General features: G+C 44.3%; 1 protein-coding gene and 1 long non-coding RNA gene across 2 annotated transcripts in view; one reads left to right on the top strand and one right to left on the bottom strand.

Annotated features, from left to right (window-relative positions):
- Positions 1 to 1,355: 1,355 nt before the first annotated feature.
- On the bottom strand, positions 1,356 to 14,377 carry LOC144990962 (uncharacterized). The gene is made up of 2 exons (XR_013654848.1): positions 14,020 to 14,377; positions 1,356 to 1,583 (listed from the first exon to the last, which is right to left on the bottom strand). It is a non-coding gene; the product is annotated as an uncharacterized LOC144990962 (long non-coding RNA).
- Positions 14,378 to 18,918: 4,541 nt separating this feature from the next.
- The window catches only part of cbfa2t3 (CBFA2/RUNX1 partner transcriptional co-repressor 3), a 56,593-nt gene continuing 53,534 nt past the window's right edge, over positions 18,919 to 21,977 (top strand). Inside the window, exon 1 of the mRNA XM_078944379.1 lies at positions 18,919 to 18,937. Within this exon, the coding sequence (XP_078800505.1) occupies positions 18,928 to 18,937 (10 nt within the window). The 5' untranslated portion in view covers positions 18,919 to 18,927. The remainder of the gene's footprint in view (positions 18,938 to 21,977) is intronic.

Here is a 21,977-nt window from a genome sequence, read left to right as displayed (position 1 = left end):
TACATATATAGAAAAAATGCAAAATTAAGTTATTTGAAGAAATGAGATTGTTTTAGTACAAGTTTTTGAAGTCTATTACCCCATCAACTTTATTTCCAGCTATGAAAAAGAAATCTTATTAGTTGGGTTAACATATATGAGAATAAATTTCTGAAAATTATCAATTACTTTGGCATCAGTGACAAATCCTTTACATTTTTATATTTACACTACTGCTGAGAAGCTTAAGTTATTTTAAAATGTTAGTCATGAAACAATGTGTACACTAGATTTTTTTTACTCTTTTGTTTAATTTGTAGACATCTATATGATGATGTTCTTTCATCAAGTGCTTTGACGTCACCGCATATATAAATCATCTTTTGTCACATTAGTTTCTGTCTTGAGCCATCACGCTCCTCCAGAACTAATGTCTCTAAGCTCCCCAACCACAAGTGCTTAAGTTATTCCTTTTATAACTAATATAATCTTTCATCGCCCCCATTCACTGCGCTCCCCAGGGAGGTCGGCCCTGCACTGCGAAAACCCTTGCTATGAAACATCATCATAAACAACATGCACATTTACGTTGATGGTTTACCATCTTTAGAAGTTGTTGGAACACGAATGCAGGTTTGTTTTTATGCAAAGACAACAGTGCGAATGCATTACAGTGTATTTGCCATGGAGGGAAGAACAAACACCAGAGTGGGCTCATTTCTGTTGGGTATTTTACTATGTCAATTATTTGCAGTACGTCCTATCCTCCAAGCCGAGTTTGCCTTCCTCTTGTTTTCCCTAAGAAACACCCCACTCATGAGAAGAGAAGCGAGGCAAAGCAGCTTTTAAAGACGGGGGAGAAGGAGACGCTGAAAATAAATGACTGGTACACGAAGACAGAGCGACAGAGTCGGGGACAAGGTGCAATGAGGAGGAAATGGGAGGGAGGAAGGAGGAGGAGGAGTTGAGAGTCTGAGGGGTCGAGCACCACCTGGTATTCCTTTACAACCAAGGAAAATGCCTAGAGAAATGATAATAAAATAGAGAGAAGTCGCAGGGCCTTCTGTTGCTGACAGGAGCTGTGTATGTGTCCTGTGAGAGATATGTGCGTGTGCTTGTGTGTGATGAATAATTCATGGCAGTTCATTAAGGAGAGACAGTGTGAGTGAGCGATTGTGTGTGGACGTGGACGTGCTCGTGCACCCCACGTTGCTCTGCGCCACATCGCCTGCCTTGTGGCTGCCATCTGGCTTCACGCCATAAGAGTGCCACCCTCCAAAGCCCTCACTCTCACAAACATGGCAGCAGAGGAAAGGAGGTGAGGCTGAAGGGAAAAAAACAAGGGGAGTTTATGAAGAAAAAAGAGAAAGGAAAAGTTCATTTTTCTCTTTTATTGATATATCCATATAGATTGCAGATAGAAACCTGCAAAAAGCAAAGTTTCTAAAACCTGAAAATAAGTGAATAAATAAAAGAAATAAGCATGCAGCACATGTGTGTAAGATACGCCTCCACATAGGTCCATGCGAGCCTCAGCTATCCGTGCCATCACCTCTTGACCCTGCTTCTGTTGGTGGAGATCTGCTGCCGTTTTGTCAACAGTGCTGTGAGGGCACAACCACTATGTCAGCAGAAAGCATAGCCCCTATTATTGTATGAATATTAAATGGATAGGATTTAAGCAAACAAAACCGCAAACCGGTTCGCATAGACAGCTAGTTTGGTGTTCAGATTCCCATTTTTCTTATTCAAACTTTCCCCTTCACTTATGCGCCATTGCATGTAACCATCACCATTATCACAATGATTCATTTGTTAATGACCTATTTCTATATTATTTTTTTTTTTTTTTTTTTTTTTTTAACTTGTCCTGTCCAACAGCTAGGCAAACAGATGAGAGCTGAGGGCCTCTTGTGTTGGACATATTTTATTCTAACAAGAGGGGTTATTCATCTTCAGACAAACCAAAGGTATGTCTGAATAAACCCCTTTTGTAATTGAGGCCAAACTTTATTAATTTCAATCATGTTTGAAAATCTTTGGTGTTGGACCGGACGGAAAAGGAAAGAGGGGAACAAGAGAGAGGGACGTTAGAGAGAGGGGGGGGTAGGAGGGTGATAATAGGAGGGGAAGGGGGGTAAGACCATGAAGCAGCATAGAGCAGACAGGTTTACTGGTTGTTTATCGTTACGGTACGGTTCAAATGTAGTACAAAAAGGGCGGGGCCTGTTCACACACACTCAAATATTATCAACACACCTGCTAGCCGCAGAAATGTCCACATGTCAACATGCACACAAAACAGATAGTGTTCACGAACGCATACCTATGCCTTTAAACCAACTAGTGTGAAATCTTTCATTCATTCAATCATGCAAACTATTAGTGCAAAGGTGAGCTAACACCTGTGCTCAGGTGAGTGTTTATGTTCTTCTAAAATGGATGGTGGAATGTGAAAAGAAGGAGGAGGAGCGCCCAGCCACCCCCACACCCATACCCCCGCCGCAGCAGCAGCGGCAGCCGGAATTCCCCCAGCGCCACACGGGAACAGGCAGGGAACAACCGCCCCCCGGGCGACCAAGACCGCCACCCAGGCCAGGGCCAGCAGGACCGCCGCGAGGCCCCCAGAGCCAGAGAGCAGGGAGGCGCAGAGGGAAAGAGAGCGCCGCCCCAGCCCAGCCAGGAAAGCAGCCCCCCGCCGCGCCGGAAGAGCCCAACGCAGGGCCCCACCGGAGAGGGACGCCCACAGCCCCAGACGAGCACCCCACCACCACCCAGGAGTTCCGGGCATCCCCCCGCCCCGACCCCAGGTACGAGCCAGGACCCCCCAAGGGAGACCCGCTCCGCACTCCAGGCAGCCACCCACCCGGCCCACGGTTGGTCCAGGTAGGAGCAAGGCAGGGGCCCGCCGCCCCCGCCCAGGAGGGGGGAACCCCGGGGAAAAAAGGGCGGCCCTTAAGGGATGTTATAAATATGGCCCGACCAGGCTCGGCCATGTTGGAAGTTTGGCGGGGCCCAGCGCCCAGGGGCAAGGACCAGGACCCACCCCCCAGGGACACGAACACCCCCGGCTCAGGTGTAATATGAACCCCCCCACCGCGCGGAGAGAGCACCGCCGGGCCCAGGGAGCCGGCACCCAAGGGACACGGCCGCCATCGCCAAGAGGCCCGCACCCCCCACCAGGGACGGGGTAGGGGACAGATGGACCCAGGTCCCACCTTCCTTGTAAAATGTGTGTGCGTGTATGGGTGTTTGAGAGGGTGTTTGTGTGCATGTGTGTGTGTTTATGTTTGAATGTATATATTGAAGGGGGAGGGGTGTGTGTACTAAGGGGGGTGCAGTTAAAATTGGCGAGTAGGGCACTAAGGGGACATCTCCTGATTACTCACAGTGATGTCCCCTCACCCTCCACACCAAGGGGCCCTAAATGTCTAAGGTGCGGTTAAAATTGGCGGGTAGGGTGCCAGGAGGACATCTGCTGCTTGCTTGCAGTGATGTCCAAGCACCCCCCCTACCAAGGACCCTACGTGTCTAAGGTGCAAATAAAACCGAAAGAGGGGGGGCCCACTCCATACGGCAACCATAGGAGGGGGGCCACTCCCAAGTAGCCCCCCCCCAAGGCGCATCGCAGGCTAAACCCCCCACCCCCTCACCCTAATATGAGGTTATATAAGGAAGGGGGTAAGTTGGGGACAGCTGGTAGACTGTCCCCCGGTGGTCAAACAGCCGTCCCCCAGCCCACCCCCAGCAAAGGGGCCAGGGCCACCCAGCCCAGGGGCCCACCCCCGGAGGCGCCGACACCCCAGGCCCGGCACCACCCACCCCACACAGAGAGAGAGGAGCCAGAAAGCGTCGCCCCCCCCCGGAGCAAGCCCAGGCCCCCACCCCCAGACGCCGGCCCTAGAAGAGCTCTGGTCAGGCCTCGACGGGACCGAGGAGGCCAACCGGCCGAGGCAACCACTGATTGCCTCAGCGGAGACCCCGACCCGCTAGCCCCCCCGACCCGTACTAATAATGGGCCCCCCCTCCCCCCCAGAACGCCCCCCCACAGGACAGGGCCGACAAGCCCCCCACCCCACCCCACCCCAGACCCCGCAGCCGAAGCGGGTGATACCCAGAGCGACCGGGGGCCCCGAGAGGGTTGTCCCGTCCCGTCCCAGAGCCAGGGAAGGGCCGATCCCAGCCCCAGGTGCAGATGGGCAGCCCATCCGGCGCCGCTGGGCCCCCCCCACCCGAGCAGGGCCCCCCGCCAACCCCCCCCAGCACAGGCAAAGGGACCACCCCCCCAAGCCAAGCCAGACCACCACCCCACCCCCCCACCACGCACCCCCACACCCAAGCCCAGAGGACCACGCAGCGCCCCAGCCCGCCCCACCCAGGCACCGGACCCGACCCCCCGACCAACGGAGCCCCCCACCGCCCCCGCCAGGCACCGGAAGCCCCGACCCCCACCCCAAACCACGGCAGAAAGGGCAAGGAGCAGCGACGACCAAGCCCTCCACCCCCTAAGTCATGGAGTCAACCACAGGAGACCAGAGAGACTGAATTCTTTCAAAGTTACTTGAGCTTTGGGCTGACATTTTTTCCAAGCTGATATGATCAAACAGCAGATTTCTGTGTTGACTTATGTTTATATTTTTCTTGTTTTTCCAATTTATTAAAATAGTTTTTTTGGCAATACAAAGAGTTATGAAAATGATAGATGCTAATCCTTCTTCTATATCGATGGCACTCATGTCACCAAGCACACAAAGTGACGGTGAGGCAGTGATTGAAACCTTAAGCCAGACTGATAAATCGGCACATACCTGCTGCCAGAGAGCCCTGACAGGAGTGCAGAACCACAGTGCATGCATGTAGCTGTCGGGTAGATTATTATCACAGTGCTCGCAAATGTCTGAGTTACTGAGACCCATCTTGAACATCCTCTGTCCAGTGTAGTAAATTCTGTGAAGAGTTTTGAGATGGATTAGCTGTAGATTTGAACTTTTTGTCAGTTTAAAGGTGTTTAGACAAAGTTCTGACCAGAAGCTTTCATCTGTGCTGATGCTCAAATCTGCATCCCATTTTTTTGTTGGAAGGGCAATATTGTTATCTAAATTGCATAAAAGTTTGTATATTTTGGAGAGAGTTCTATTCATTGAAAAATTAATCAGAGTGGTAACTACATCTGGTAGCTTTAAATCGTCGTCTTTAATTTTATACTTTTTAGTAATACTTGATTTAAGTTGCTGATATTCCAAGAAGTTATTTATTCCATGTTTGTCTTGAAGTTCCTGGGGGGTTATGAATCTTCTATCAATAATTACGTGCTCTAGTTGTTTTATGCCCCCTGCTTGCCAAGCTGGGAAGTGAATCATTTTTTTGTTAATAAGGATGTCCGGGTTGTTCCAGATGGGTGTCATTTTGCACGGTTGAATTGATGATTTTGATATTTTGAGAAATTCCCACCAGGCTGTTAAGGTGGCATTTATATTAATGCTTTTGAAACAATCCTGTTTTTTAACTATTTGGCTAATAAATGGTAGCTGTGACAGGTTGATCTTTCCACATAACACCTGTTCCAAGTCTAACCATGAGTTGGTTTCTGGATTATTTTTTAACCATTTTAAGATATATTGTAATCTATTTGCAAGAAAGTATTTGTGGAAATTAGGTAGTTCTAATCCTCCACAGCTTTTTGCAGATTTTAAAGTTTTTAGACTAATTCTTGCAGGTTTGTTGTTCCATAGAAAGCTTGATATGGATGAGTCTAATGTTTTGAACCATTTTAATGGCGGTTGTGTGGGAATCATTGAGAAGAGATAATTAACTTTGGGTAAGATTTTCATTTTAACCGTGGCTACCTTGCCCATAAGGGACAGAGGCAGGTTGGTCCAGCGTGTTAGATCGTCCTGTATGCTTTTCAGTAATGGGGTGTGGTTTAGCTGCACCAGTTCTGATAGTTTGGGGGAAAAGTAGATACCCAGATATTTGATATTTCCTGTTTTAACTGGAATTGTGAGTCTTTGTTCCATATTCCTGTTGAGTGGTAATAAAACAGACTTATTCCAATTAATGGAATAGTCTGATATGGAGGAGAATTCATTTATGATCATTGCTGTTTCATTTACAGAATGTAAATTCCTTAAAAACAGTAATATGTCATCCGCATAAAGACTAATTTTATGATGGCTGTGTTTGGTTTTTATTCCTATAATGCTCTCATTCTGTCTTATTGCTGCAGCTAAAGGCTCAATGAATATAGCAAAAAGAGAAGGAGAGAGTGGGCAGCCCTGTCTGGTTCCTCTTCCAAGAAAAAACCTGTTTGAAGTCTGTTTATTAGTTCTAACTGATGCATTGGGGTTGTGATATAATATTTTGATCCAATTGATGAATGCTTCTCCAAAACCAAACTTATGGAGGGCAGCAATAAGGAACTTCCAATTAACTCTGTCAAAGGCTTTTTCAGCATCCAGCGATAGTACCGTCATTTCCTGGTTTTTAATGGTGGCAAAGTCTATTATATTAACTAGTCTACGGACATTATCATCCGAGTGTCTGCCTTTGATGAATCCAGTCTGGTCGAAGTGGATTATGTGAGGAGTGATTTTTTCTATTCTCTGTGCTAGTGCTTTGCAGATAATTTTTACATCTGCATTGATTAAAGAAATGGGGCGATAGCTTGAAGGACTAGTGGGATCTTTGTCTGGTTTTAGAAGAAGAATTATGTTGGCTGAGTTCATGTTATGTGGCATTGATTGGCTCTCATTAATAGATGTGACAGTTTTATAAAATGTTGGTGCCAGTTGTTCCCAGAATTCTTTATAAAACTCAGCAGGAAAGCCGTCAGGCCCTGGTGCTTTACCATTAGGCATTAGTAACAGAGCTTCATGAAGTTCAGACGGCGAGAGCGGAGAATCTAAGTTTGTGATTTGATCCTCATTTAGCCTGGGTAGGTTTACATTATTAAGAAATGAGTCAATACTTTGCTCTGACGGATTGATCTGCGGTGTGTACAGGTTTTTATAAAAGTTTTCAAATTCGTTATTAATTTTGACCGGGTCATGGGTGACATTTCCCGTTTGGTCCATAATAGAGGTGATTGATGATTTTTCTCTGTTAATTTTAAGCTGATTAGCCAGAAATTTGCCAGATTTATTAGAGTTTTCAAATCTTTCAAGTCGTAGCCTTTGTATTTGAAATTGTGTTTGTTTATTAATGATGTCATTTAACTGCAGCTTTAAATTTTTCAGATCTCCCAGAATGTGTTCCTGTGCAGAAGCAGCATAAGCAGTCTCCAGGGTTTTGATTTTATTTTCTAATTCTAATAAATCTGCTTTCTCTTTGCGTTTTTTGTGCGTTGAATAAGAAATGATTTTCCCTCTCATGACTGCCTTTGCTGTTTCCCAAAGAACGCACGGTGGGATGTCTGGAGTATTGTTGAAGTCTAAGAAGGTTGCCCACTCTTTTTTAAAGAATTCAAGAAATTCCTGGTCCTTTAACAGAGACGTATTAAACCTCCAGGTTGTACCAGAGGGTGTGGATTTTTCCCTAGAAATGTTTACAGAGACTGGTGCATGATCACTGATAATAATTGGATGGATATTGGAGCTTTGAATATTTTTTAAAAGAGAGTTACTGATTAATAAATAGTCTAAACGGGAGTGTGAATAGTGAACTGGAGAAAAAAAGGTGAACCCTTTAGTGCTTGGGTGACATGAGCGCCACGCGTCGCAGAGACCCAGATCATTCATGTACTGCTTTAGAATACTTGCAGACCGCCATGTACGCTGGTTTGCTGCTGTGCTGAGTCTGTCAAGTTCAGGGTCCAAAACAAGGTTGAAGTCTCCTCCTATAATGATTGTGGAGTCAGAGTGAACTGAGAGTGAGGTGAAGAATCTGTGAAAGAAGGAAGAGTCGTCAACATTGGGACCATAAATACTCACTATACAATAGTCCTTATTCTGAATGGATATATTAATGATTACAAATCTGCCTTCTGGGTCAGTAACTGTATCCTTATGAGTAAAATTAAGATTTTTATTAATTAAAACAGCAACTCCTCTTTGTTTGGAGTTGTAACTGGCAGAGTATATAACTGGAAATTGTAAGCAGCACATAAGGTGATTCAAAGAATCTGATAAATGGGTCTCCTGCAGTAGAGCTATATCTGCTTTTAGACCATCCAGGTGATTTAACACTTTCAATCTCTTTGGCTCAGAGCCAAGTCCACGCACATTCCAGCTAACGATGTTAAGACTGTTCATAACTGCTCTGACTGAAAAGGTGTAAAGCTAAGTAGTGCTTGTGTGCCAGTCCGTGTGCGCGTGCCCGCATTGAGAAGCGCTGTGCGCGTGAACGTTTTCTGGCTATGTGAGCTGCGTGTCGCGTGCGTCCTATGAGAGCCTGTGTGAGGTGATTGCAGTATGTCGGCGTGTGTGTGCGGGATCGCATGTGCACGCCCCTGTGTGCGCTTGTGTGTGCGCGCGCCCGTTCCGTGCATAAATAAATACTTACCGAGGATGAGTTGCTTCCAGGTGATTTACATATAATGAGGGGGGAGAGGGGGGGGGGAGAGTAAAGGAAAGAAAAAAAGAGATAGAAGGGAAAACGAAAACAACAACAAAACAACAATAGAAACATCAGTGGGACTGAGGTGACGAAGAAAAAAAAAAAGACTGTTTTCCTGCGATCGAGGTGTGGATTATTGATGATCCGGTTTTCCATTCATTGAAGTAAGTTTAGCGGGTTTCTTCTGGGCAGCGCAGATGTTCTCAGCGCGGATCTGAAAGCCTTCAGCACAGCCAGGGGGTGATCTCCGGGTCCCGGAACAGCCGGCCGTCCACGTAAAGTTTGTCAACGGCCACAATCGCTCTCGAACCAGCAGCAAGATGCTTCCTCCTCAGTGGGAACAGGATCTTCCTTCTGCGGAGGATTTCTGCCGGGAACTGGTCATTAACGCTGTAATGCGTGCCTCTCAGTTCCCGTCCGCGGCCCTTCACCAACTCCTTCTGTTTGAAATGTTCGAATTTAGCCACAATAGGACGCGGGCGCTGGTGGTCGGACCTTCTTCCTCCGAGGCGGTGAACCCTGTGGAAGGAGATCTTCTGCACCTCCTCCTTGGGGAGCTTCAGGTGGACCTGTAAAAAGGATCTGACGGTGGCCTCGGGGTCTTCTCCTACCTCCTCTGGAACCCCCGCGACCACTAGATTGTCCCTCATGCTCCTCGACTGAAGATCCAGGAGGGTTTCCTTGATGGATCGGTTCTCCTCGGAGAGACGGGCGGTGTCACTGCTCAGGGTCTTCACGGTCTCTCTGAGGGCCTGGTTCTCTGCTGCGAGCTCCCGCACCTGCTGCTGGCTGAATTCCAGAGACTCCCGCAGACCTTGAAATTCTCTATGGAGGATCTCCAGCAGATTGAGGCGGCCATCAAAGCTGGAGAGCTTTTTGTCAATCGAATCCAGGATATCGCTCATTCCGCTGCCTGGAGAGGACACAGCCCCGGGAGAGTCCTCAGGCCGTTCACGCTTGGCGGAGGGGGTGGTGGTGGCGGTTCTGGGCTTCACCATGTTGCAGGTATTAAAACACTCGTCGATGAAATTCTCCAGGTCCTCCAGGCTGACAGAAGCTTAATACTCTTAACAGGTTATGTTAGTTAGCAGGAAATGTTTTAATATGGCGGAAAAATGAAACAAGATCGAAAATGTTTGTTCAAATGCTTACGCGCCGCCAAGTCGACTCACCACACTCGTCTCGCTGGGTCTCGCGATACTACAGCATCACGCCACCTATTTCTATATTAAACAACATTTCTAAAAAATATATATTTTTAAATTACAGAAATCAACTCATTTCAAAAATACTTGTGAATGAAAGACGTTGTTTCAGGCTTTGTTTTGTTGGTTTATTTTTTTTGAGAGAAGTTAGAACTGCAATGCATGTCCTTAGAACAACTTCAGTGTAAACATGATTTAATGGATTTGCACGCACAAGTAACCATAATCTGATTGTTTGTTACTAGTATTTAGTAAGGAATTACATAGGTGATTCAAATTTGCAGAAATTTGTCGCGCAAAGCAATAATGCAAACTTCTTCCACTCTTATGACTTTCTGTGGCAACATAGCTTTAACAATTTTCTCAACAAAAAGTAATTTGGTTATTTCCTGATTGTTTCTGTCTTCTTCTTCTTTCTCTTTCGGCTTTTCCCATCAGGGGTCGCCACAGCGAATCATCCTTTTCCACCTCACTCTATCATGAACATCTTCTACCCTAACGTTAGCCAACTTCATGTCCTCTGTTAAGACATCCATGTATCTCCTCTTTGGCCGTCCTCTTGCCCTCCGGCCAGGCAGCTCCATCTCCAACATCCTTCTACCAATATATCCACTATCCCTCCTCTGAACATGTCCAAACCATCTCAGTCTGGCTTCTCTGACTTTGTCGCTAACACAGGCAACATGAGCCGTCCCTCTGATGTACTCGTTCCTTATCCTGTCTAACCTGGTCACTCCTAAGGAGAACCTCAACATCTTCATCTCTGCTACCTCCATCTCAGCCTCTTGTCTCTGTCTCACTGCTACCGTCTCTAACCCATAGAGCAGAGCTGGTCTCACCACTGTCTTGTACACCTTTCCTTTGAGTCTTGCTGGCACTCTTCTGTCACACAACACTCCTGACACTTTCCTCCAACCGCTCCAACCTGCCTGCACTCGCCTCTTCACCTCTTTTCCACAATCCCCATCACACTGAACTGTTGACCCCAAGTACTTAAACTCCTGCACCTTCTTCACCTCAGCCCCCTGTAACCTAACGCTTCTACCTTGATCCCTCTCGTTCAGACACATGTATTCTGTCTTACTACGACTGACCTTCATACCTCTTCTTTCCAGAGCAAACCTCCACCTCTCTAGCTGTTCCTCCACCTGCTCTCTACTCTCACTGCAAATTACAATGTCATCCGCAAACATCATTGTCCAGGGAGATTCCTGTCTTACCTCGTCTGTCAGCCTGTCCATCAGCATAGCAAACAAAAAAGGACTCAAAGCTGATCCTTGGTGTAGTCCCACCTCCACCTTGAACTCCTCTGTCTGACCTACAGCACATCTCACCACCGTCATACTTCTCTCATACATGTCCTGAACTACTCTGACATACTTCTCTGCCACTCCAGACGACCTCATACAGTACCACAGCTCCTCCCTCGGCACCCTGTCATACGCCTTCTCTAAATCTACGAACACACAATGCAGCTCCTTCTGACCTTCTCTGTACTTTTCCATCAACATTCTCAAAGCAAAAATGGCATCAGTGGTGCTCTTACGGGGCATGAAACCATACTGCTGCTCACAGATCTCCACCTTCTTCCTAAGCCTGGCTTCCACTACTCTTTCCCACAGCTTCATTGTGTGGCTCATCAACTTTATTCCTCTATAGTTGCTGCAGTTCTGCATGTCACCCTTGTTTTTAAAGATCGGGACCAGAACGCTTCTCCTCCATTCCTCAGGCATCTTCTCACTCTCTAGAATCCTATTGAACAACCTCGTTAGAAATTCCACTGCTGTCTCTCCTAGGCACTTCCATACCTCCACAGGTACGTCATCAGGACCAACGGCCTTTCCGCTCTTCATCCTTTTCAGAGCCTTCCTAACCTCATCCTTTCCAATCTCTGCTACTTCCTGCTCCACAACAACCACATCTTCCTCCCTTCTTTCCCTGTCATTTTCCTCGTTCATCAGCTCCTCAAAATACTCCTTCCATCTTTTCTGTACACTCTCTTGGGTTGTTAGCACCTTTCCATCTCTGTCCTTAATCACCCTTATCTGTTGCACGTCCTTCCCATCTCTGTCTCTCTGTCTGGCTAGCCTGTACAAGTCCTTCTCTCCTTCCTTTGTGCCTAACCTGTCATAAAGCTCATCGTAAGCTTTCTGTTTGGCCTTTGCCACCTCTCTCTTCACTCTACGCTGCGCTTCCTTGTACTCCTGTCTACCTTCCTCAGTCCTTTCTACATCCCACTTCCTTTTAGCCAACCTCTTCCTCTGGACGCATTCCTGTACTTCCTCATTCCACCACCAAGTCTCTTTACCGTCTTTCCTCTTTCCAGATGACACACCTAGCACCTTCCTACCTGTTTCCCTGATAATCTCTGCTGTAGTTTCCCAGTCCTCTGGAAGCTCATCCTGACCACCCAGGACCTGCCTCAACTTCTGCCTAAATTCCTCACAAGTTTCTTCATTCTGTAGCTTCCACCACTTGGTCTTCTTTTCTGTTTTCCCTCTCTTCTTCTTCCTGACCTCCAGAGTCATCTTACACACCACCATGCGGTGCTGTCTGGCTACACTCTCTCCTACCACCACTTTGCAGTCATTAACCTCTCTCAAATGACCTCGTCTACATAGGATGTAGTCCACCTGAGTACTCCTACCTCCACTTCTGTATGTCACTCTATGTTCCTCTCTCTTCTGGAAGTAAGTGTTGACTACAGCCATTTCCATCCTCTTCGCAAAGTCCACCACCATCTGTCCCTCCAGATTCCTTTCCTTCACACCAAACCTGCCCATCACCTCCTCATCACCTCTGTTGCCCTCACCAACATGCCCATTAAAGTCTGCTCCAATAACAACTCTCTCTCCTCTGGGAAAACTCTCTATGACCTCATCCAACTCACTCCAGAATCTCTCCTTCACTTCTAACTCACAGCCAACCTGTGGCGCATACCCACTGACTACATTCACCATCACCCCTTCAATTTCTAACTTTAGGCTCATCATCCTGTCTGAGACTCTTTTCACCTCTAGAACACTGTTTACAAACTCCCCCTTCAGAATCACACCTACCCCGTTTCTCTTCCTATCAACACCATGATAGAAAAGTTTGTATCCTCCTCCAATACTACGTGCCTTGCTGCCCTTCCACCTTGTCTCCTGCACACACAGTACATCTACCTTCCTTCTCTCCATCATGTCTGCCAGCTCTCTGCCTTTCCCTGTCATTGTGCAAACGTTAAGAGTCCCTGTTCTCAAACCTATGTTCCTGCCTTTTCCCTTCTCTCTCTGGCAACGGACCCTTCTGCCTCCCCTCTTTCTTCCACCAACAGTAGTCAAATTTCCACCGACACCCTGTAGGTTAACAGCATCGGTGGCGGTCGTTGTTAACCCGGGCCTCGACCGATCCGGTATGTCTAAAGTGTTGTGGATGATTCGCATGGTTATTTTGGCAATTTTTACGCCGGATGCCCTTCCTGACGCAACCCTCTCTATTTATCCGGGCTTGGGACCGGCACAGAAGTTACTGGCTTGCAACCCCTGTGGCTAGATTTCCTGATTGTCATTGTTCCTGATTGTTTCTGTCTAATGCACTGAATGTCACTTTCTTGACAGGAAGTGAAACTTTGGCACAATTTTAACAAGGAAGATCTTCCTCACTTCAGGTGCGCTGCATGGTTGTTATGTCACTCCACACATCTTCTCAGCCAATCACAATCCTATTTTGACCTTTAACCCTTTTACACCGGAGCTTTGGCTCCAGTGTGTGTATTCTTTCGACTACAGTGGCTAGTCAACCATGTACTCAATTAATGTATCTCCAGCAGATTTAAAAAAAGAGAAAAGCAGCCTTGCAATGATCTGCAACACTGAACAGCAGTGAAGTGATTACGCGATCTGATTCTGTTGCAAAGAAAAGCTTCTGTCAGAATCAGCTGTTTCACTTTGATCACGTAAACAGACAAGGGGGTTACAATGTCAAAGAGCGCGTGTTGTTTGGGTATCACATCTCCGGTCTTAAGGGAGTTAAGTTCATGAATAGTTTTCTCTTCGCATTCTGAGGCAATTATTTGTATAGCACAATTCGAACAGAAAGTAATTCAGAGTGCTTCACAAAACAGGAAAATAAATTAAAATCACAATACATAACAGTGCATAGATCAAAAACATACGTAATCATTATAAAAATTACTTTAAAAGAAAGGAAAGAGAAAAGAAAATGAAAAGAGGTGTCGATAAGGACCCTTTAGTTATATACACGGCTAAACAGGAATGTTTTTAGTCTACATTTGAACCTTAGCACAGTAGAAGCGGTTTGCTGGGCCGACTCCACCCTGTCCTCCAACTAGGACTGATGCTTTGCCATGGTCGGGTCCTTAACCACCATCAGCCTTCAGGCTCTAGGGTTTATTCATCTGTGGTTCGATTCTTTCTAGAGCACGCACGATGTCACCGGTCCAGAGCCTAACCGCCAAAGACTATCAGCAGGACAGGAAGGACAGAAACATAGAGAAAACTAAGCATTCATTTAAAAATTGTAAAAAAACAGAGATACCTGTTTAATAGCTTTCAGAAACATTGTAACCACAGTAATGGTTATAGCAGAAATAGCTTATCATTATCCCTAGAATTAATAAAAAATGTTTTATTATTTTACTAAACCTTTTTTTAACCAGGAAGTCCCATTGAGATTAAAAACATCTTTTCCAAGGGAGTCCTGGCCAAGAGGCAGCACATTTCAATACAAAAAAATACATATAAACAAACATCATGCGTAAGTTTGTCAGACACATCCCACAACATTGTTTTTCCACCTAATTTTAACCTTGTTGCATCACATGTATTTCTTCAACAAAAATACCACTTGCTTTTTTTTCCTTTTTCTGCTCACTCACAAAGCCGATATTAATATTTATAACGGCACCCACCAGGAAATGATTGTTTGGTCACCGCTCTCAGTTACGACTTCAACCACGTGCAGTAAAATGAGATGCCAGGTGTTCTTGTGTGCATGGAGCATGTATGAGTATCTGTCCGTGTGTGTTTGTATCCTTCTGCAGGGATCCTTGGGGTCACAGTAATCTGGCACAGCAATCTCACACTGTAATCATCGCAATGCTCAGCAGGTGGTGCGGCAGAAGGATGGGGAGGAAAGTTTTTACATGTTTTCTCCCAGCTAAAGCCTTTTTGCTACATGCAGTCACACAAAAAAATCCTAAGGGAACTTGCGAAATGAGAAAAAAAACACTGTCAAAATTTGTGTGAACTTATTCCAGGATAAATTGTGTTTTCCCCTTCCTCTAACCCAATGGGAACGGAAAAGATGATACTTGAAAAAAACAATGGTAAGTGATGTTTTTAAAACTCAGATATGCACGTATTTGTTACCAAAAATACATGCGAAGAATAACTCATGAAAAAACCAGACATATTTGCTAAATGATGTTTACTTTAGGGATAAAGCCGTTTTTGTTCATTTTACATATATACAACTTCATTAATTTACTTATTTTTTGTAATTTTGCACTGACAGGCTCTCGCTCAGTAGTGTTGCTATTTCAGGAGATTTAGGTCTTATCAAGCCACCACACACAGCGATAATGAACTTGTCCTCTCCTGGAACATTAAACACATCTGAATGTGCCGGTGCATTTGTGTGCTCTGTTTTAACTCAGTCTCCCGGTTGTTACATAGTGATGAAGGGGGGCTCGGTTATCTCTGTCCGGCACCCTTATCACATCTGCACATGTGACACCTTTCAATAAGCCTTGGTTTTTGTCCTTTCATTGCTCTCTATAATGAGAGTCAATGTTCATGTAGTTTATGTGCACAAGTGTGTGAGGCATTAAGAGGAGAAGCAAGGGAAAACTGTGTGTCTGCCTGCATTTTTCTCTCTGGGTGTTTCTACTCCACAAATGAAAGGCACTTTGATAAGGGGAATCTCTACACATCAGCAAAAGGATGTTAAGCGAATGGAGTCTGTGGTACAAAGTTACAGGATTTGTTGGGACAAAGCAACATCTTTGGGTAAAAAAATAGAATAAGCAGAAGAGATAGCAAAAATGTATGTATGCACACCCCTCAAAGGACCTGAAGATAGGTTTTAGTCATTTCTTATGTGTAGATAAGGTCAAACTAACCCAGGTAATAAAAAAAAGGATTTATTTTCATGTCAAATGGATAATGGAGGATCCAAACACAAGCTTTCAAAGCAGCAGGCAGGCAGGTGAAGGACCAAAATAAACTTTAATTACAGATACTGGGAGTCCAAATCAGGAATACAAATGTAGAGGAAAAAAAGGGAACAATGATCAGACTGAAAACAGGGAGGCTAATACTGATGAGGATCTGACAAATGAGAACTGAAAACTGGGGCGTGAATGCACCGAGACAGGAATAACTGATGGGAAGCAGGTGTGTAGAGGTAACCTATCAACAGAACCCAGAGCAGGTGTGGTGCAGGTAAAACAGAAGGCAATGCAGGGATGCATTCAAGGAAATACATACTTTTAAAGTTAGAGATGAAATTTTAGATGACAAAGAAAAATACAAGCAAATAAGCAGACATGTAAAGCTGCTGCTACATTTTAAGTTTGGAAAAAGAGAGACTCTTAATATTTTTCATGATTTTAAATCGTCACAAACTTTAAGATGACACTTTTTTAGGATTTGCTAAAAAAATGAAGAAAAGCACACATCAGGAAATTGTTATGGGATGAACACAGGACCTACAGCTTGAAAGCAATTTTGTGACAATCCCCCCCCCCCCCCCCCCCCCACACACATTTTCTCACTATAACTGACGATTTTCACAAAAATTCACACACACACCACCAGGTTAGGTTTACAACCACAAACAACATTTAATTGACATTTAACATGGGGAACAATCTAGAATTTTCAAATAAAATCACCTTTAGTACCTTCTACAAATTTAAACTACTTCTGGGGATTTTGATCCTTTGCCTCATAACTCTTCAAAGATCTCGGGAAGCTACTTTGAAAAAAGTGTTAGAAATAAGAGTTGTAGATTTTGAATGGCATTAGTGTGGCAAGCTCACAAACGTGCTGTACCCCTGTTACTCACACATTTTTTTATTTTTTTATGGATTATTGTGAAAATGTAATACATGAAACTCTCACTCAAGTTGAACAAAACGAAATACGATTTGACCATTTTAGGAATGTGGGTGTGGTTAACAAAAAAATCTCTGTTGCCTAAGAAATCCAAAAGTTTACTTATTCCGATTCTTCTGAAAATTACTTAGACCTGCTCATCACCCAAACATAAAATGATTGCTATGGAGAAAAGACCAACAGAAAAGCCACCAGTCTGAAAAAAGTGTTTATTTTTTTCAATAATTTGTCACGTTCAGCTCTGGACAGGGTGCCTGGGGCAGAAATGTTTTTTCTTTTTTGATGATACACCTGTTACATAGAAAAAGGAAGCAAGTGTTTAAATATTCAAAGGAAAACCTCCTCTTTTGCCTAATGTAGGTGTGGTTTTACCATGCTGCATACACACCACTGGATGTGGTTGTTTGCATTGCTGCAGGGAAAAAAGGGTGAAAGTCTGTGGCAGAAAGAGTCAGTAAATGACATGGATAAATCTAGAGCAGGGAGTCAGAATCCTGGCCAGAGTGAATGAGCATGTGTGAAGCACAGAGCCAGGCCTGCTGGCCAGTTTCCAGAGGGGATAGTGGGTGTCCCTGTGCCAGCTGGCAGCCTGTCTATCCCATCTGTGGAGCCTAGGAAGTGTGCAGTAATCTCCCGGAGACAGCGGCTCAGCCCAGGCCAGATTTAAAGGGATATGGCCAGCTGGTCAGGGATGGACAGGTCTGTACCGTGGGGAGAAAGGAAGGGCAAGAGAAGATCACGTGGATGGGAGGAGGAGATGAGTGAGTGAGCAGCGATGAGGCAGGCCAGGTGTAATGGGCAGGAGGATGATGGGAGAGCTGAGGACTGGAGGTCAGGGAGCACTAAAGAGCACTGGTAAGAGTGATTAGAGTCCAGCTGCCAGCAAATAATGGGACTGATTGAATGTAATGTCTGTGGCTCTAACAGTAAAAACTACAGTGCCCAGACGCAGTACTGTGACTAACAGGTGCGTCAGTACTGGCTTGGTAAGGCTGTTTTTCACTGCTCTGTTGCCTTTTCTCATTGCTCTGAGTCACTTAATGAATGAAGCTAATTCAACAAAGGTCTCTGTGCTTAGTTCACTAGAAGAAATAAAAAAGAAGCTGTGGGCCATGCAGCTATGATTGACTCTTGGTTTGCTCTTCTCTGTGATTGTTGCAGATGGTAATCAGAGTGCAGATGACTAGACGGCTGCAGAATTCCGATTACTTTCAGTCTCTGCAATTATTTCAATCCTTTATTTAAAGTTTTCTGACCAGTACACCATGAGATCTTCAAAGTTTTAACATAAAACCCAAAAAAAAAAACAACAACAACAATTTACACACAAGCTCAAAAGCACAAATATATGGCAGAGGAAATCTCAAAAGAATAAATCGAGCCTTGCAAATCCGCAGATGTGCAGAAAGACGGGAATAAGATGAGGGAGAGAGGACTGGCAAAAGAGGAAAGAGTGCCCATAAGGAGCAAAGAGGAGGTCTGATTGGAGGGAGGGGATCTGGTAGTGAGGGTGGTGTGTTTACCACTATTTAAAAGGCAGCTGGCTCTGTGTGGAGATTAATAAACAGGAGGTAATAGCAGAAGGACTTTATATTTATTTTTTATCTTAAATGTTGCTTGTTTGTCTGGCTGGATGAATATTGACTGTGAAATTGGGATCAGGGGCGACACATGCCAGTGCTCAGCGTTATCTCTGGGATGCAGGCAGGCCTGGGGCCGTTATCAGGGTGCCACAGCGGCGTGCCGGCACTCCAGCTCTCTCAAAGCCGCCACATTCCCTTTGTATCTGCTAGGAGAAGCCTGTTTACCTTTCACTAGCTTGATATTCCTATTAGAGCCACTGACTATTTACCCACTGCCTTCTCCTCCTTTCCCCTTGACAGGGCACTTTGCTTTCTCTCATCTTTTTCTCTTTCAGTTTTTCTTTTAGGCATTGCCTATCTTGCCCTTTTTATTACTTGTCTCCTTACAGTTTACCTTTTGCTCTGGTCTTAGATTCTGGCCATAACCGTGATATAAAGCTTGATCAGATCAACAAATTGAAAGAACTGCAAAAGTTGAAACACATGTCAATGGGTAAGTTATTGTTCATTTTCACTTTATGCACAAAAATACTGTTGCAGCTTAAAACATCACTTGCAATTGATTCAACAAATTTAAACAAAGTTTTATCTTAATGAGCACCATAACGTCATAATGAACGGATCTTCTGTCAAACCATGTAATAAACATTTTTATGTTTTTCTACTGTCATGCTCTATACCTTTTGTAGAATCTTTTAGGAAACAGGTGTTTTAAAAGTGATTTATAAACAATGTTAAACTAATTTGAAGAGCTGGACAAGTGCAAGCTAACTTTTTTTAAACAATTTTTGCTGCATCCTGTTGCACATACATATTTTTCCAGAAACACTCATATTGAGGTAAAATGGTAAAGTGGAATTCAGTGCAAAGACCTGCAAAAGCGTTTTTTTTTTTTTTTTACAGTCTTTTACTTTATACCCACACGTGCTTGTTGACAATATTTATTAAACAATATGTGACTTGTTGGAGGTCTAGCAAATCCTAGCCAGGACCTTTCTGTGTGGAGTTTGCATCTTCTCCATGTGCATGCATGGGTTATTTCTGGATATTCCTGGTTCCTCCCATAGTCCAAAAATTCACTTCATTGGTTGACTGATAACTCTAAAATAGGTGTGACTGTGAGTTTGTTTTTGATTGTGTGGACTTGTGTGTGACTTGTCCAGGGTATCCCTTCTTCACCAAACAGTAGCCAGGTTAAGCTCTGGCAACTCCGTAACCCCAAAAGAGATACAGCGGGTTAGGAAAATGGATGGATGGATTGATGGATGGATGGATGGATGGATGGATGGATGGATGGATGGATGGATGGATGGATGGATGGATGGATGGATGGATGGATGGATGGATGGATGGATGGATGGATGGATGGATGGTTGTTGACTGAAAGTAAAACTGAGCCTATTGAAATCTTGCTATGTATGTTGTAGGACGAGTTGGTCTGCAAAGTTTAGATAAACCCTAGTTCCTGACTGATACCTATTCAACGCAAATCTTTTTAGTTCATATTTTTGTCAGGGTATCAAAAAAAGCCAACCATGATTTTAGTAAATCAGCAAAAATGTTATAATGATAAAAAAATAAATTTGGCTTTGGCACGTACCTGTTCTTTGAGTATAAATTCAAGCTATACCAAAAGAAAAATTCTGTCCTCAATTTTACTGTTGCTTATTGTAATGATGTGATGGTTAGGAAGTGCATAATTCTGACCTAAACTAATTGAAATAATTAAAAAACATATTTGAATTTGTATGGCCCGCAGGCAGACCTGCTTCACGTTCGCCGACCCCCTCTACACACCACTACCACCCTTCTAGGCGCCACCGCCACTCTTACCACACACATCTAACTCCCCCATCTCTTTCTGTGAGGGTGTCTGAGCTGCATGTGACTGCATGTGGCTAAAAGTGCTAGCATTGCTATCAGCATCATTAACTGTCTCAGAAAAACACATTTCGTAAGATGCTAATAATGCTAACTATGTTAGTAATGCTAATGTGGCTAAAAGTGTTAGCACTGCAATCAGATTCATCAACTGACTCAGAAAAACATTGCTCAAGATGCTCATTCATTGCGTGTGCAAATTTTAGTGACTTTTTGCTCAAAGGTGCAGATCATACTTTATTTGTAAATCAAATCAAATCAAACTTTATTTATAAAATAGCGCTTTTCATGCATTTTGTGCAGCTCGAAGCGCTTTAACATTAAAAACAGAAAACACACAACACTACAGTAAATACCCAACCCACCCTTCACCCTTCCCTTCCCACTCCCCTCCATTAAAACATATGACCCATGACAATGACTATTGACTATGCAAGTTTGAATAAATAAATAAATAAATAAATAAATAAATAAATAAATAAATAAATAAATAAGCAAAAAACAAACAAACAAGTAAGGCTTGACTCTGCTGTGAGGAAACGGCATTTGGGAATCTCTTCATACCAGGAGCCAGCTCGGCCATGGGAGCATCGGCACAGTGCCCACCCAGACCGGGACAACGCTGGGGTCCACTTCATAGCCGTGAAGCTGCAAAATTAGACCCCAGCTGCCCCAGCAAGGGCGACAACTGCAGCAACAACCACCGGACAAGCTGGCAAGCCCTGGCTGAAAAGATCCCCACAAGAAACACTGGGGCTAAAATCATGATAAGATACTAAAATTAAAGACATAAGATTTATTCAAAAACACAAAACTGAGAATAAGATGAATAAAATGAAATTAAATACATAAAATAGCCTATAATAAAATTAATAGAATAAATTAGCAGTTAAAAGCAACTAAAAGCTAAATTAAAAAGGTGGGTTTTGAGCCTCTTCTTAAAAACCTCTACAGTCTCTGCGGCCCTGAGGTTCTCCGGCAGGCCGTTCCACAGGCGAGGACCATAATGGCAGAACGAAGCCTCACCATACGTTTTGGTCCTCACCTTCGGAACACTGCGCTTTTCTGGACTGAGTGGTCTTTCCAGGTATCTGTTGTAGCCTCTCCTCCAGCTTGGGGGTTACTGCCCCGAGTGCTCCAATTACCACAGGAACCACTGTCACCTTCACTTTCCAGGCTTTCTCCAGTTGTTCTCTGAGTCCCTGGTATTTCTCCAGTTTTTCATGTTCCCTCTTCCTGATGTTCCCATAGCTTGGCACTGCCACATCCATCACAACAGCCTTCCTCTGTTCTTTATCCATCACTACAAAGCCTGGTTAGCTCACCCTTCAGTCTGGATCTGGAAGTCCCACAGGATCTTCCCCCATACAAAGAGTTTTCTTTATTTTCATGACTATGAAAATTGTAGATTCACACTGAAGGTATCAAAACAATGAATTAACACATGTGGAATTATATACATAACAAAAGTGTGAAACAACGGAAAATATGTCATATTGTAGGTTCTTCATAGTAGCTACCTTTTGCTTTGATTACTGCTTTGGACACTCTTGGCATTCTCTTGATAAGCTTCAAGAGTCGCCTGAAATGGTCTTCCAACAGTCTTGAAGGAGTTCCCAGAGATGCTTAGCACCAATGAGGTTCACCACAAA

This window comes from Oryzias latipes, chromosome 3 (assembly GCF_053564925.1).
Source record: "Oryzias latipes strain Hd-rR chromosome 3, Olatipes_Hd-rR_3.1".
NCBI classification, from domain to species: domain Eukaryota; kingdom Metazoa; phylum Chordata; class Actinopteri; order Beloniformes; family Adrianichthyidae; genus Oryzias; species Oryzias latipes.
Note: the sequence above shows the minus strand (reverse complement) of the source record. Positions and strands in the feature narration are given on the sequence as shown.